This window comes from Rhinolophus sinicus, linkage group LG09 (genome assembly GCF_036562045.2).
Source record: "Rhinolophus sinicus isolate RSC01 linkage group LG09, ASM3656204v1, whole genome shotgun sequence".
NCBI classification, from domain to species: domain Eukaryota; kingdom Metazoa; phylum Chordata; class Mammalia; order Chiroptera; family Rhinolophidae; genus Rhinolophus; species Rhinolophus sinicus.
Window position 1 is genome coordinate 1,699,424 of NC_133758.1, and position 13,993 is coordinate 1,713,416.

General features: G+C 46.5%; 1 protein-coding gene across 4 annotated transcripts in view; it reads right to left on the reverse strand.

Annotated features, from left to right (window-relative positions):
• The window catches only part of ZNF236 (zinc finger protein 236), an 88,890-nt gene that overhangs the window by 22,855 nt on the left and 52,042 nt on the right, over positions 1 to 13,993 (reverse strand). For all 4 annotated transcript variants that reach the window (XM_074339816.1, XM_074339817.1, XM_019715556.2 and 1 more), the window contains exons 15-21: positions 13,693 to 13,794; positions 13,047 to 13,198; positions 11,954 to 12,057; positions 7,650 to 7,801; positions 5,790 to 6,005; positions 2,674 to 2,956; positions 462 to 565 (exon numbers count right to left, since the gene is read on the reverse strand). In XM_074339816.1, the coding sequence (XP_074195917.1) occupies positions 462 to 565; positions 2,674 to 2,956; positions 5,790 to 6,005; positions 7,650 to 7,801; positions 11,954 to 12,057; positions 13,047 to 13,198; positions 13,693 to 13,794 (1,113 nt within the window). The remainder of the gene's footprint in view (positions 1 to 461; positions 566 to 2,673; positions 2,957 to 5,789; positions 6,006 to 7,649; positions 7,802 to 11,953; positions 12,058 to 13,046; positions 13,199 to 13,692; positions 13,795 to 13,993) is intronic.

A 13,993-nucleotide genomic window follows, 5' to 3' on the forward strand; every position in this document is an offset into this window, starting at 1 on the left:
AGCAAAGGTTCCATCTGTGTTAATCAGGACAATTACCCTTTGTCCCTGAATCAGATGGAGAAGATAAAATGGCCATGGAAACTGTATGTGAATTTTTCCCTTTATCAGATGTTCCCAACACATGAACAGAATTACAACCTGAGAACCGTCATCAGATTTGCTAAATCCCCAGTTTTTACACAACCTCAACAAACCAAATCTCTTTGGCCTAAATGAGACTCAGAGGTGACGTTTTGAACAAAGGTTATTTAAGTTTGAGGAAGAACACACCCTAGAACCCCCCTTTGAGACCTAGTCCCTTTTTCTTAGTATTATACACACCATTTTCCCCACGTCGGAACCAAAACCCTTTCATAGCTATTGTTTCGGAGTTCCTGATTTTTACACTTTCTATGCAAACGACGAAGGAGCACATATGGAACGCTGCCGCGAGGTGCCCTGGGAGAAGGCGGGCCCCTTACCTGTGTGAGTCTTCACGTGGCAGTCTAGGGTGGACTTGACAGTGAAACTCTTCCCACATTCGTCACATTTATACGGCTTCTCTCCGGTGTGGATGCGGACATGCCTGGCCAGAGAGCGTTGGCAAGTAAGTATGTTTCTTTTCAAGTTTATACACAAACACAAACCACTTCATGGTTTGACATTTGTAAATGTCCATATAAATAAGCTCTGCATTACTACGTAGTGAATAACAGTTCAAACAAAACTTTTAAGCTTCACTCTATACAGAAAATACCATAAACAAATCCAAAAGACAGCAAAAATATATGCAAGACCAATGAAAACAGGACCACGTTCCTTAAAAACCAAAGAGCTCACAGAAATCAGCACTAAGACCAGAACCATCGGGGGAAACGGGCAGTGCGGGTGCGGCCCAGCGACGGGCACAGGCACAGCCAGAGCCTTGGGAGTCATTCGCCCACCCTGACAACTAGAAGTCAGAAGAGCAAACTGAAATGACAAGATGGCTTCCCCCTGTCAGTCTGATGACACTGTTGGCTGGTGGGCTGGGACAGGCCTCCATAGCCCGAGGACACAGACGGCCCACTCTGCCCGGTGGCTGGCTGGCAGTGTCTCAGCAGTGACAGCTAATACTTGCAGGTGCACACGAGAACCTAGGAATGAACCTGAAATAATGGCCACATAGGGTCTGGTGACCTAAGCTGTGGTGTGAGCACGCAGCCCAACTGTGTGGCCACTGAAAAGGCTGGAACAGCTCTGCAGGTACTGACATAGCAAGATGTCTCACACCCAATGCTATGTGATTAAACACAACTCCAGGATGTATGCTGACGTGACAAGCGCTGACAGTGGTCGCCTGTGGGGGCAGCTCGAGCTCCACTTAAAGCCTCTGGGCTGAGTTCTGTTTGGCTTCGCTTCGTCGTGACTTTGGCCGGTACTTCACAGGGGAGGCTGAGCCTCGGACAATCATTGAATGAAGGACAGAACGAGAAGATGAATCAGCAGGCCGACTGCTGACACTCTCTTCTCGGGCCCTTTTCATCCTGTGAGGCAGACGTGGTGGCACGTTCTGAGGACCTCGCGTCACCTTGCTTCCTCCATCCTGTCTCTATGGGCTACTCCTCCACCCCAGCCACAGGCATTTGAAGGGGTGTGTGGGCCCAACACCTCCACACTGGCACCCCTGCCCGGCACCCCCATCTCTGCCTCACCCACTGACCCTGACTCTCCTACCAGCCGCTTACCAGTTCCTCTTGGCCACATGTGACAGCTTACCAGGCCGGACTCCTACGTACAAAGCATCAAGTGCTTTCATCAAAACTCGCTGACCCCTCCTCAGGTTAACGTCCTCCTGACCCGCTGAGAGGTGCTGCTGGGGCCCAGCAATCTGCTCTCTGAGCCCCCCTCACCCAGCTCAGGGTCCCCCTCCCTGACCTGCCTCCCCTCCCTCTGGGGTAGAAGGCAAGGGCCAGTGTCACCGCCTGTGCTCCCAGATGGCACTTCCCACCCAGCCGCTCCCCGCCCCTGCACTCCCTCCACCTCATGTGGAATGTTCTATGGAAGAAGAGGACAGCAAAACAGCCTGCTCTGTCATTACAAGCCTCAGTCTTAATACGTCTGCATTTCACTAAGTCGCCCTCGACGCTTCACTATGCGTCCTGTCTCCTAAGCAACACCCAAGTGCCCCTTGTACACAGCACCCTTCAAATGCTGAGAGAGGGTGAGGCTTCGGGCTCCTTTTCTCCAGGCACAGCATTCCTACCATTTGCCATGTGGCCTGGTTTCTACTTCGTCACCTGCTGCGCGACTCCACATCACGCCAATCACTGCCGTTTGGTGGCTGGGACTCGTTCTGTGTGTGCCCTCCCTAGTCATCAGGCAGCGTCCTGTGGGGAGGGTGCCCGCGGCTGCCCTGCCCGCCCACAGAGCGTGACACCATGTCATCCTCAAGGAATAACTAAGCGCCTATGTTTCCCTAACACCATATCACGAGAAACAAGCACAAGCAACTACAGGAAAAGCACTTTCTAACTTACACTCCGAATGAGCTAAAAAGGCAGCCTCGACATTTGTACCAGCTTAAAGCTGTAGCTCAAGAAAGAATCACCACTGAATTAGCTCTAGGCTCCGAAATGGCCCCCTTGCTGCAAGGACGTGAGAAGATGGCACCAGACGAGTGCCGGTGCCCGCGGGTGAGGCGGCCGTGCCCACCTGACCAGGTCGCTGGGCTTCTTGAAGCTCTTGGGGCAGTAGGAGCAGCAGTTGGGGTGCTTGGGCTCGGCCTCCAGCTCCGCCTGCCGGTCCTTCACCTCGCTGATGCGGTCCTTCTCGGCGGCCGACTGCACCAGGACGCGCTCCGACACGGTGGCGCTTTCCTGCGGCGGGATCTTGGCCAACTGTGCCGTCTCCTCCTCAGTGAAAGTGATGACTTCGGGACGGGCCTTTCTGGACGCATTTCTTTCAGAATTGTCTTCCTCTTCCTCCATACATATATCTAAAGAAAAGGGTCAAATCCTCATCAACAATTACGTTCTAACAGAACAAGGAAGTTACAATGAACCAGTGTGCAAGGCGAAAATTCCTTAACTCAATGGAGCTACCTCTGAGACGGTAAAGGGATTTTCCCACCACTGTTCTACTGAGAAACTAGCTGGGCTGCTGGCAAGAACACAGGCCAGGGAAGGATGCACTTTAGGGGACATCGGGGACTGGGCACTGACACAGCGACACTGTGACGAAAGAGTGGCTTCTTCCCACAGCTGTGAACCCTGCAGTGAGCTCTGAAATTGTCAGTGTCCACACAAGCCAACATGTTCATAAATACACACATCTGTTTATTGATACAGACAAGAAATGAATTATCAAATAAAGAAAATCAGCAGCACAAAAGAGGAGAGCAAATCTCTAACTTAGCAAACAGACCCCGAGTAAAAAGACTTAAAGAAGAAAACAACTTTATATCTATGTTTATGTATTCTGTTACTGAAACACGAGGATATATTTACATGATTAAATACAAGAATAAGGTCCTATTAAGATGTAACAGGAGGAAGGTAAGCTTGGCTGGGAGCAGGTCTTATTGCACAGATGGCTGAAATAATTTTTAAAAAACCTCAACAGAAATATTAAAGAGCAAAATGTACGATGGCTACAACCAAATTCGTGAATTAAAAAAAGAACCGGACAATTTCTCCTAGAATACATGAGAAAAAGGTGACAGCGACAGGAAAGAGGGAAATGAAGGAAAGAGAGGGGCTGAGGGAAGGATGTGTGAGCAGGAGTCGTGGAGGAGAGACTCCCAGAAAAAGAAAATAGGATGAACTTGAAATTCCACATATGGCAATAAACTGGCAAGATCTGGGGGCCACAGGTTATAGATGGTGGCCTGATAACATCGGTAAGTATGGAGATAATTGCATTAAACACCTGAAAGTAACCAAGAATACAATCAAAACAGCCAAAGTCATGAAGGAAAAAAGGACCGTAAAATGGAGCACAGTAAACAGAAGCTACAAACAAGATGGCGGTGTCAGGCCAGGTGGGCTTCCTGTCGCAGGAAATGGGAAGGACTCCAGTCTCCAGCACATGACTCTAGGTTTAGGTGAAAGGATCAGTTTCTAGAAATCGGTGACTGCTTTTCTATGGACAGGAGATTCCCATGAGGCTTTTGTTCTCAATGACCCAAAGCAGAACTCCAGGACATGAAGTCGTGTGTCACGGGCACGTAGCACGTGGCGAAGCCTCCGGACGCCCAGGCCCCGTCTGGCAGCACTGACCTGAGGGCATCACCTGCCTTATTAACTGATCAGAAGGAACAGCCGTATGACACTCAGAGGTCATTTTCATCTACCGATCAGTTAACACTCTGCAAGCTATAGGGCTCTAGAAATAATATGTGGACGGCCTATATTTTTTAATTCATTGTAAGAAAAAGAGATATTTATTTTCTTTTTATACTACATTAAATTACATAACAACAACAAAATGGAAACTAATAAACGGAAGGAGATTTTACTCTGGGTGGTGAACCCAATGCAATACACAGATGATGTGTCAAATCCTCATCATATAGAATTGTATGCTTTAAACCTATGTAATTTTTATAACCGATGCCACCCAGATTAATTTAATAAAATTTACAAAAAACCTAATTTTTAAGAAATCGATATAAAGGCTTTATTAGGTACTATCAATTGAAAACTTGGAGCTATTGACTACGTACAACACATCAGATGCATCAATACTCCGAATTATCTACTGAAGAAACAGGGGGAACAGCTGTCCTAATGGAGAAGTCAGTTTTTGTCATCTTAAGGGAGGTCAGGCACATTTTAAAGGCGTATCCCCCAAAACATAAGAGACCAGTCCGCTGCCCTGGATCCAGCAGCACAGACATGCATACTGGGAGTAAGCCATCAGGGAGGGACAGCGACTGACCATGGTGAGCACACCCCCCACGCTCACGGTCACCCCATGGACAGCGAGTGTGGCGCTGCCACGGCCCAGAGAGTTGTCCGGCCCTGTGACACGTGTCCCAAACCAGCATGGCTCACGCTGTGTGCGGACTGACACCGGTTAAACACTGAGTGCTGTGCACTGGCGTCACGTGTGAAAATGAACACTGCACGTTCCCAGCACTGTGAGTCACTGTGGAATTTCCTAAAAAGAAATCATCTGCTACATACAAAAGCATACGCACAAAAGAACACTCTCAGATTTTCCACGTCCCTTGCTGTGGGAATTCGGCCCATCCGCTTACCAGATGTCTGGCTGTCTCATGTCCAAGGTGAGATTACACTACCTAGTGTTCCGTCCAATGAAATGAGCTAATGTAAGTGGTGAGCGCAGGTCTTCGGAGCACGAAAGCACTCCGGCACCGCTGTTCCTTACAGTGCACACGTGGAGGAAAGCTCCACGTCCAGCAACAGAAGTGATGTAATAAAATAAGACAATCCCATGGAGCCCTTTGAACTGACGCAGACCCGCATTTCACAATGTCAACTACGTCTGTAACACACTCTGGGAAGAGGGATTAAATGGACCGCGGCCGTGCCGAGAGCAAACGGCCGGTCTCCTCTGTAGGAAGAAGCTGAGCCCTCCGTCTGCACCAGGGGCGCGCGTGCAAGGGGGTGCGCTGTGTCACAGCAGAGGCTGGCGTTCTGGGGTGTGGGGACAGGGACATGAGGAGCACTCTTCCGGCCTCTGTGACTCTGCTCTACAAATAGCACGCATTGTTTTCACAATCAGAAAACAAAATCAATTAATTTTAAAGGCGATTTGCACAGTAACTTATCACTAAGTGAGTGTCAGCCCCAAACGGACTGTACCTCCTCCCCCGTCTGCCTCTCCAGTCGCTGATCCCGCGGAGGGGACCGTCTGGTGCCTCTTCATGTGCTTTTTACAGTGGACGGTGGTCCGGAAGCCCTGCTCACAGAATGGACACTTGTAAGGCTTCAGGCTCAAGTGCGTCGCCATGTGCCTGGTGAGGCTGCCATTGGTCGTAAATGAAGCACTGCAAACACTGCAGCTGAACGCCTTCACTCCTGCGACAATGGAAACAAGGCAGAACACGGACTTCGTTACCTTAGAATCACGTTGTCAAAAGCAGACAAAGATACGTTCAATAAGCCACAAGATTAAGGGCTGTTTCCTCGCTGCGGCCGCCTGGTGTTAGGAGCGGATCACTGTCAGGACACGGAGACTGACAGCGTGTCTTACTACATCCGTGTACTACAGTCCCACGGCAGCTCTCTCATGAGTGGCAAGCTCTTTGCCCTGCAGTCTTTTACATTTAACCAGGCAACGTTTGTGGATTCGACCCTAGAAATATTTTTTTCAAACCCATCGTTTTTTCACATTCCCGTAGCAAATGACAGATTAGGCCCCAAGGAACAGCCTATGATGCCTCTGAGCAGCTTTATTTTCTGACACAAAGACCCTCTTTCTACTGGACTGATGACAGAGAAGCAAGCTAGAAACAGTGTTTTCTTCCATCCTCTGTCTTTTCTTCACAGAATGGTCACCTTGACTTTCTAAAGGAAAAGCTGATCAAGCCACTGCTCCCTGGAAAAGTCCAACATGGCTTCTCTCTGCTACAGGTAACGCTGCCGCTTGGCGGGGCCTTCGAAGCATGGAACCTGCTCTCACCATTCAACCCACTGCCCCACCGCCCACTCATGCACTAGTCCCCAAAGCCTCTCCTCGTTGTGTGTGTGAGTTCTTGAGCAGCACACCTTGGTTCTCAACGCTTCATACAAAACGTGTAGCGACATTAAACAAGTGTGTTATTAATATAATATTAAGCAGGTATATTACATGTATTAAACACATAAAAATGATATATTTAAACTATTTAATTGCAAATTATATATCTCATAAATATATTTAATAACTTTTACAGCTAAATAATGAGAATATAAACAATCTAACTGCAAACAGCACAAGATTAGAACAGAATTTCTCACTAACTTCATGAAACAATGCTCAACAGCATTTGTCATTAGAGAACCCAATTAAATCCATGATTAGATACCACTTCACACTCCCAAGGACAGTCCTAACAAAAACGACAGGGATAAGCATAGACGAGCAGATGAAACGGAACCCTCTTACACTGCTGGGGGACCAGGGACACGGTGCAGCCACTGTGGAAAAGAGTCTGGTCAACTCAAGGTTTACACAGGGCTCCCCCAGGACCACGCCACTGCACTCCTAGGTAGAGAAATGAAGACACACATCCACACAAAGACTTGTGTGCAGATGTTCACAGCAGGGCTATTCTAAGAGCCAAAAAATGGAAGCAACTCAAATGCCCAACTGATGGATGGATGGATAAATATAACGTGGGCCACCCCACAGTGGAAAACCGTTGGGCTATAAAATGAATGAAGTTCTGATCCAGGCGATCGCATGGCTGAACCCTGGACAGCGCCGAGTGAAAGAAGCCAGTGACAAAGGCCACGGGTTGTGATTTCATTTCTGTGAAATCCGGAACAGGCACGTCCATAGAGATAGAGACATCAGTGGTTGCCCGGGGCTGGGGCACCGAGGGGAGATGGGGAGTGACCGCTGACAGGCACAGCGTCCTTTGGGTGTGATGAGTGTCCTAGAACTGGGCAGTGGCGATGGCTGCATGCCTCCCTGGCCATACTGAGAACTACAGTCTGCAGTGCAAGGCGGACAATGACCTGTGTGTGTCTTCTCGTGGGACTTGAGGACCCCGGAGGAGACGAAGCCTCGCCCGCAGAGCTTGCACTTGTACGGCTTCTCCCCTGTGTGTGACCGCACGTGCTGCTTCAGGTGGCTAGACTTCTTAAAGCCCTTGTTGCAATAGTCACACCTGGAAACACATGGGGAGGGCACAGACCACGTGAATTCACAGTGCAACTATAGATGTGACATCTCAGAATGGAAGAGAAGCAAACAATCTCTACCCACAATCATGAAACAATCACTATTCTAGAAACTGCATGTGCTCTCCAACATTTAAAAAAGTATTAAATATAAGGTGCAATAAAAAAAATACGGTGAATGCTGTTACCGCGTGTCATCCAACGGAACAGCAGGGATCTTCAATACAGGAATTGGTGTGTCGAACCTGAGTAACAGTGTGTGACAAGTTTCAACTTGTTTGGTGCAGTCAGTTGGGTGTGAGCTACCATTGAGAGGTGTGTTTTACAATGTGCTGTAAATCATCCTCCATCATGACAATGCTCTGTGTCACACATCACTTCTGGCATATGGTAATTTGTATCAAATATTATAAAAACATTATGGTGTGTCCTTACCCACCTTATTTACCAGATCTGGCACTGTGCAACATCTGGCTCTTCCCCAAAGTCAAAATGAGTCAGGACATGAAGGCAGCCACGACAGCGCAACTAAAGATACTCACAAAAGAGGACTTCCACAGCTGCTTCAGAAAGTGGCTAGAATGATGGGATAAGCGTGTTCGAAGCAAGGGGGAGTATTTTGAGGGGGATTAATGGCAATGTGTCTTTTACTGTAATAATGTTTTTTAATTTAAACATTCACCGTATTTTTTGATCATACCTCGTATTAGCAATAATAATTGGTTAGAGCAAATTCTGCTCAGAGTAGTGTTAAACATAGTTTATTATTTCAAAACGAGTAAGTCCTATAGTAATTCCCCAGCAGGCATAACATTTGATTCAGCAGGAACTCTTTCTTTAAACATAACAAGAAGAAAATGTACTAAGTGCTGCTGTCTTCTAAGTCAGTAAGACACTGCGAACGCCTCCTTTGCTTCAGGGTCAGAATCACTCCTGAGTCTAGACACCTAGAAATGCCAATTCATATGCTCTTCTGGTTTATAACATAGTTTACAAAACAGATTTTACTGGAGCTATTTTGCATCTATAAATATGCATGCTTCAGAATCTATAAATATGCAAATATTAATGTTTCCGAATACATTAAAATTACTTTAGGGAAGAAAATAGTTACAAATTTCAAAAGTCCTATTCACATATTAAAAAGTAAAAAAAAAAAAAAAAAAAGACGTAGAAAGCTTATTCCATTATAGTTCCATTTTTTCCATTTCCAAGTTTCAATCTGTGGTCGGAAGTCAGTGAAGCTCTGAAGCATAAACTCCCTGAGACCAGCTACGAGCAGATGGGCTGACTCCTCTGGGGTCCACACTAAAGTCAAGGCGACTAAAGATAAACACAGGTTGGAACGGCCCTCTGACATGCAGGTGTGATTTAGTAGGTCATCTAGTAAATACAGAAAAGCAAGCAAGCAGCGTCACCAGCTCGTTTTACACACATAATTCTGCAAATGAAATGGGACTGATTCTGTCCACATGGCAACAGAAGAAAATCATCTATTTGGTGGAACTAAGTTCCACCAAACCATCTGACATTTGCTGAAAAAGGTTCTCTAATTAGGAAAGCAAACTGTTCCGAATCGTCACATCTATCCATTAAAATGGCACTGGCAGCACTGTAGGCAAACAGCCACCATCGGGGAGCAGTTTGAGATTAGACCTTCCAGACTCACTGCTGGGCCCCTGCCAAACTCTCTCACCATGGGGACCACGCTCTGGCCGCACTGAGATGGGACCCCTCTGCCTGTGAAATGCCATTTCTTCTCTCCCCAGGCGTTACACCTGCCTGCTGTATTGACCAGTTATTCTTCCAACGTGTTCAGCAACCCAAATTACAGGAGCTAACACTTAGGGCAAGGCCACTACAGAGAACCTCCATGCCAGGAGGTGTGTTCCTTGAAAGAGATCAGGTAATGTGTCGAGTCTCAGTTTGCCCAGGAGTCACATCTCCAGAGAACCTGGCTAGTCCCCACTTTTGTCATACTTACGGGACAAAAAGTAATATGAAAAGTACTAACGCCATAAAATTACAAGTGCCATGTTTTGAACGTTTTGGGGCAGGAGCGCTGACCTCCGTGAGAAGCCAGTGAAAGCTACGTGTCCCCTCCTCACCAAAGCGCATGTGCACATGGCCGTCTCTCTCGCAGCTGGTCCACCCACCTCGCTTACCACAGAGTGGAGTGCCCAAGGTGTGATCTATGAGCCCCTTCTCTTTTTTATAGACATGCACCCGGGGCTTTATAGATCAGTCTATTGACTGATAACCTCCAGATGTGTCCTTCCAGCCTGAACCCCTCCCCTGAATGCCAATCTGGTATAACTAACTGCCCGTATTCTCAAACAGCAACCCTAACGGCACAACACCAGCTCTTGATATTGACACAAAAAGCGGCTCCCCCGAGGCTCTTCCCTTTTCCAGGGAGGGCAATCCTATCTTTCTAGCTTATCCAGTGGCCACTCCGAACTCTTCTCTTTCTGTCAGATCGTTACCTGTAAGAACTCCTGTAGGTTCTACCTTCTAAACAAATCCAGAATTGACGATCAGGCCGCTGACGGCAGCAGCTGCCTTCCCAGCCACTAACACATGGTCTGCAGCAACACTGACCCACTGTGCAGTCGCTCAGTACTCTGCTTACCATCTTTTCCCACTAGACTGTCAACGCCATGAAGACTGAGGGTTTTTTCCTGATTTGCCCTAGTGCTTGGCACAGAACACATTCTCAATAAGTGTTGAATGAATGAATGAATGAATGGTACGAGGCTAGAAGCCCAACTGCCCCAGGAAATGTCACAAAGGATTCATCAGGAAACGTGAATCTCACTTAAACTACCAACACAAAATCCCAAATTAAACATAAGCAAACAAATACTCGTTGAACTAACAAAAGTGTGACTCAAACACTGGGAGAGTCCCAGAAATTCTGTGTGATCCCCTCAGAGTCCACAGACCACCCCCAATTATGAACCTCTTCTCTAGTACAGGTTTGAATTTGCAAATTCATGCAGACCTCAGGATAACACACTTCTGAAGGCCGAGACCCTAACATATAAGAACACTGGTTCAAGACAGTCGAGATCTTGTTGCAAAACAAATCCTATGACAATAAAACCAAGGAGTTACTTGGCCTCTGAAAAACTATGTGCTTCATATTAGCAAAACTTATCCATTTTCAAAAAATTTAATTAAAACCACTCAGTTGAGGTAAGGTAGCTCATGTATTCTTTAAGAGTAACTATACAGTAAGGAGGCATTTTTTTATTTTTATTTTTTGGTTAAATGGCTCTGGAAAAATCACTAAAGTTTAAACAGTATTTTAAACAAGTAACAAAATTATTAAGATATTATAAACCCTAGACTGTCTCTATAAAGACAATACTCATTTTGTTATTATGTACATACTCATATGTAACTGTATAGAAACACATGTACTGTATTCACTGTAAATGCCCATGTCCCAGAATGAGCTGGGGCAAGCCCTGTCTGTTCTTCTCACCAGGGTATTCCTGGCGTCCAGAGCAGTACGTGGTCCCTGGAGGGCACTCAGCACACACACATACAGTGCTGGAAGGATGGGTGGGTGGACGGGTGGGTGGTGGGTGGATGGATGGATGGATGGGTGAGTGGGTGGGTAGGTGGATGAGTGGATGGGTGGGTGGATGGACGGGCAGATGAGTGATGGATGGATGGATGGATGGGTGGATGGGTAGGTGGATGGATGGGTGGAGAATGAGCAGACGAATGAATTTAAGAAACTCTACAATCACGTTGTACCCTGGCACACAGGTTGTTACATATAAAGAATAGAATAAACTTGGACAAAAGGCACAATGTAAACTGAAATGATTTCTGAAAACACAACGATGCCTGACACTGGTAGCAGGAAGCTACAGCAGAGCAGCTTAAAGGTGCAGGCCAAAGAGAAGCTGCTGCACCCAAATCTTGGCCCTGTCACTCATCAGCTGTAGAAATTTTAGCAAGTTAGTCTCTTCTGTATCAGATCTTTCATTTATATAGTGGGGATGACAGTGAAACCCACTTCAGAGTTTTGGGAGCATCACCCCGCAAAGCCCTGTCACGGGAAAGGCACGGCTCTGTCCTGTGAGCCGCTGCTCGTCAAGCTGGCTGTGCAGGGCTCTCCGTACCTGTAAGAGCGCCGGCTCTGGTCCTCGCTGTCCTCCAGGAACTGGGAACGTGGCGCCGGCAGAGCCAGTTCCTCTTGGGACGACTCTTGAATCAGAGGAGTTGTCTGAAATTTAACAGAAGTATAAAGCAGACTACTTGACTATCTATGAATGAATACAGAACAACTAACAACCAAAGACAATAACATTTACAAATAGAGATTCAAAAGGAAGACTCCCCAAGTAGTTCACTGTAATCAACTGGGCCAGATGAATAAGAAAAATCATTTGCAGTGATTTTATTAAATAGATGTTTATTTTATTTCCTATTAACTTACTTTACTACAAAGTTTAATCAAGCATGAAACCGACCTTTCCATATTTTTGTTATTTATCCTAATAAGAGATTAGTCTTTCATGTGCTTGTCTCTTACTGAGAGTAAATGTCCTACATTCTGAAAAAATTAAGTCTGCTTGTGCCTGACAAAACCACCAGGGAGAGGAGAGTGCGTTCTCCGTCCCAGGCAGTAGCATGCCTACGGGGAACAGTCCCACCAGCCCCAGGCCTACCACTGGGCAAAGCTACCAACAGTGGCATTTAAAGCAACAGAACAATTGATTGGCCAATCATTGTCGTAACTATTGAAAATTTTCCAAAAATGGAAAAATTAAAACCAAAATACGTCTTCAAGTTGACAGATCAAATTTTAAAATTATGCATTTAAACATTTATTTTTAAGATGTAAGCATTCATTGTATTTTCATTCTAACACATTTCTTTTAAGATCCCACACAATAAAAATGCTTGGTTTTATGACTAAAGCAACACAGTATCTTTCACATGTTATTACATAATACTCTACTGACCGTCCTGACACTTAACCAAAAGGTAAAGCCACGTCATGGTAATAAAATCCTTAAGTAGAATTAAATGCTTTTAGGGATAAAGAAAGCCCTATATGCTACACATTGAAGTTTTCACAGGGGATGCAATAATCTTCAAGTTATAAGAAGTTACCAAGGCCTCGTAAGCGGGCCAAGTCTCAGTGCCGACAGTGAAGAGTGACAGAGCCGCTTGCCGAGTGAGGACAAGCGTCCCTGTGGAGGTACTCACGACAGCAATGGGCTCGGAGCCCGGCACATGCAGCAGGTCCTGCTGCTGGAAGCTCGTGGACAGCGCCTGAGACTCCAGTGTGCTGGAGTCTTGCAGCTGCTGGACAGGTGGGAACGGGGTCTGCTGACTGTACGCATCTGCCACCGTAAAACCTGAGAGAAATGTGAGGGCCACAAAAAATATTCAAGACACATAAATGGGCCAAAAAACAAGCTGGTTTTATATAAAAAGACGTGTAAAGGGGCATGTCTACTTTCTGAGTTAGCATTAGGATTGGTTCTCATGAGCAGGCTCTAAAATGCTCTGCCAACAGGCAGGCAGACGGCTGTGCTCAGCACACACCCTTGTATTGCAGGCTTACGGACTAGCCACAAACACCCAGCTACCCCGACATCCCAATTTCTACTCAATCCCTTTTCTTGGCTAGAAAGTACACACAGAGTGGTTTTTAAGGCGGCTTTCCAGAAAATGACACCACAAAATAAAGCTCTCTCTTCCTCTTCCCCTCTCCCCTCCTCTGTCTCTCTCACACACTCTCTCTCTCATGCAAAGAGTTATTTGGTTTGAAACCATAAATTTCAGAAGGGCCTAAAAGAAATATCTCAGGCAGAGCTCACAACAACCCCACCTGGGACCCCCCACTGACCCTGAGACAAGCCAGCCGGTTCGAAGGACTGCTGTGGGGGGGCCTGATCGTCAAACTGCTCCATGTGCCCCGGGAGTGCGTGCTGTGCAGCCACAAACCTATCTGAAGACAAGAACGCAGAAAGTGGGGAGACTCATAAATGTGCAGGTTATTTCCAATCTACCAATCTGTCCAAAGGGTACTTCAGAGAATTTTCAACAATTGTCTTCCTTCTTTTGAAGGGACGGTGGGAAGGCACTTTTTACATATATGACATACGGTGAAGGCATTACCTTTGTACTTGCAGAATATCACTTCAGTT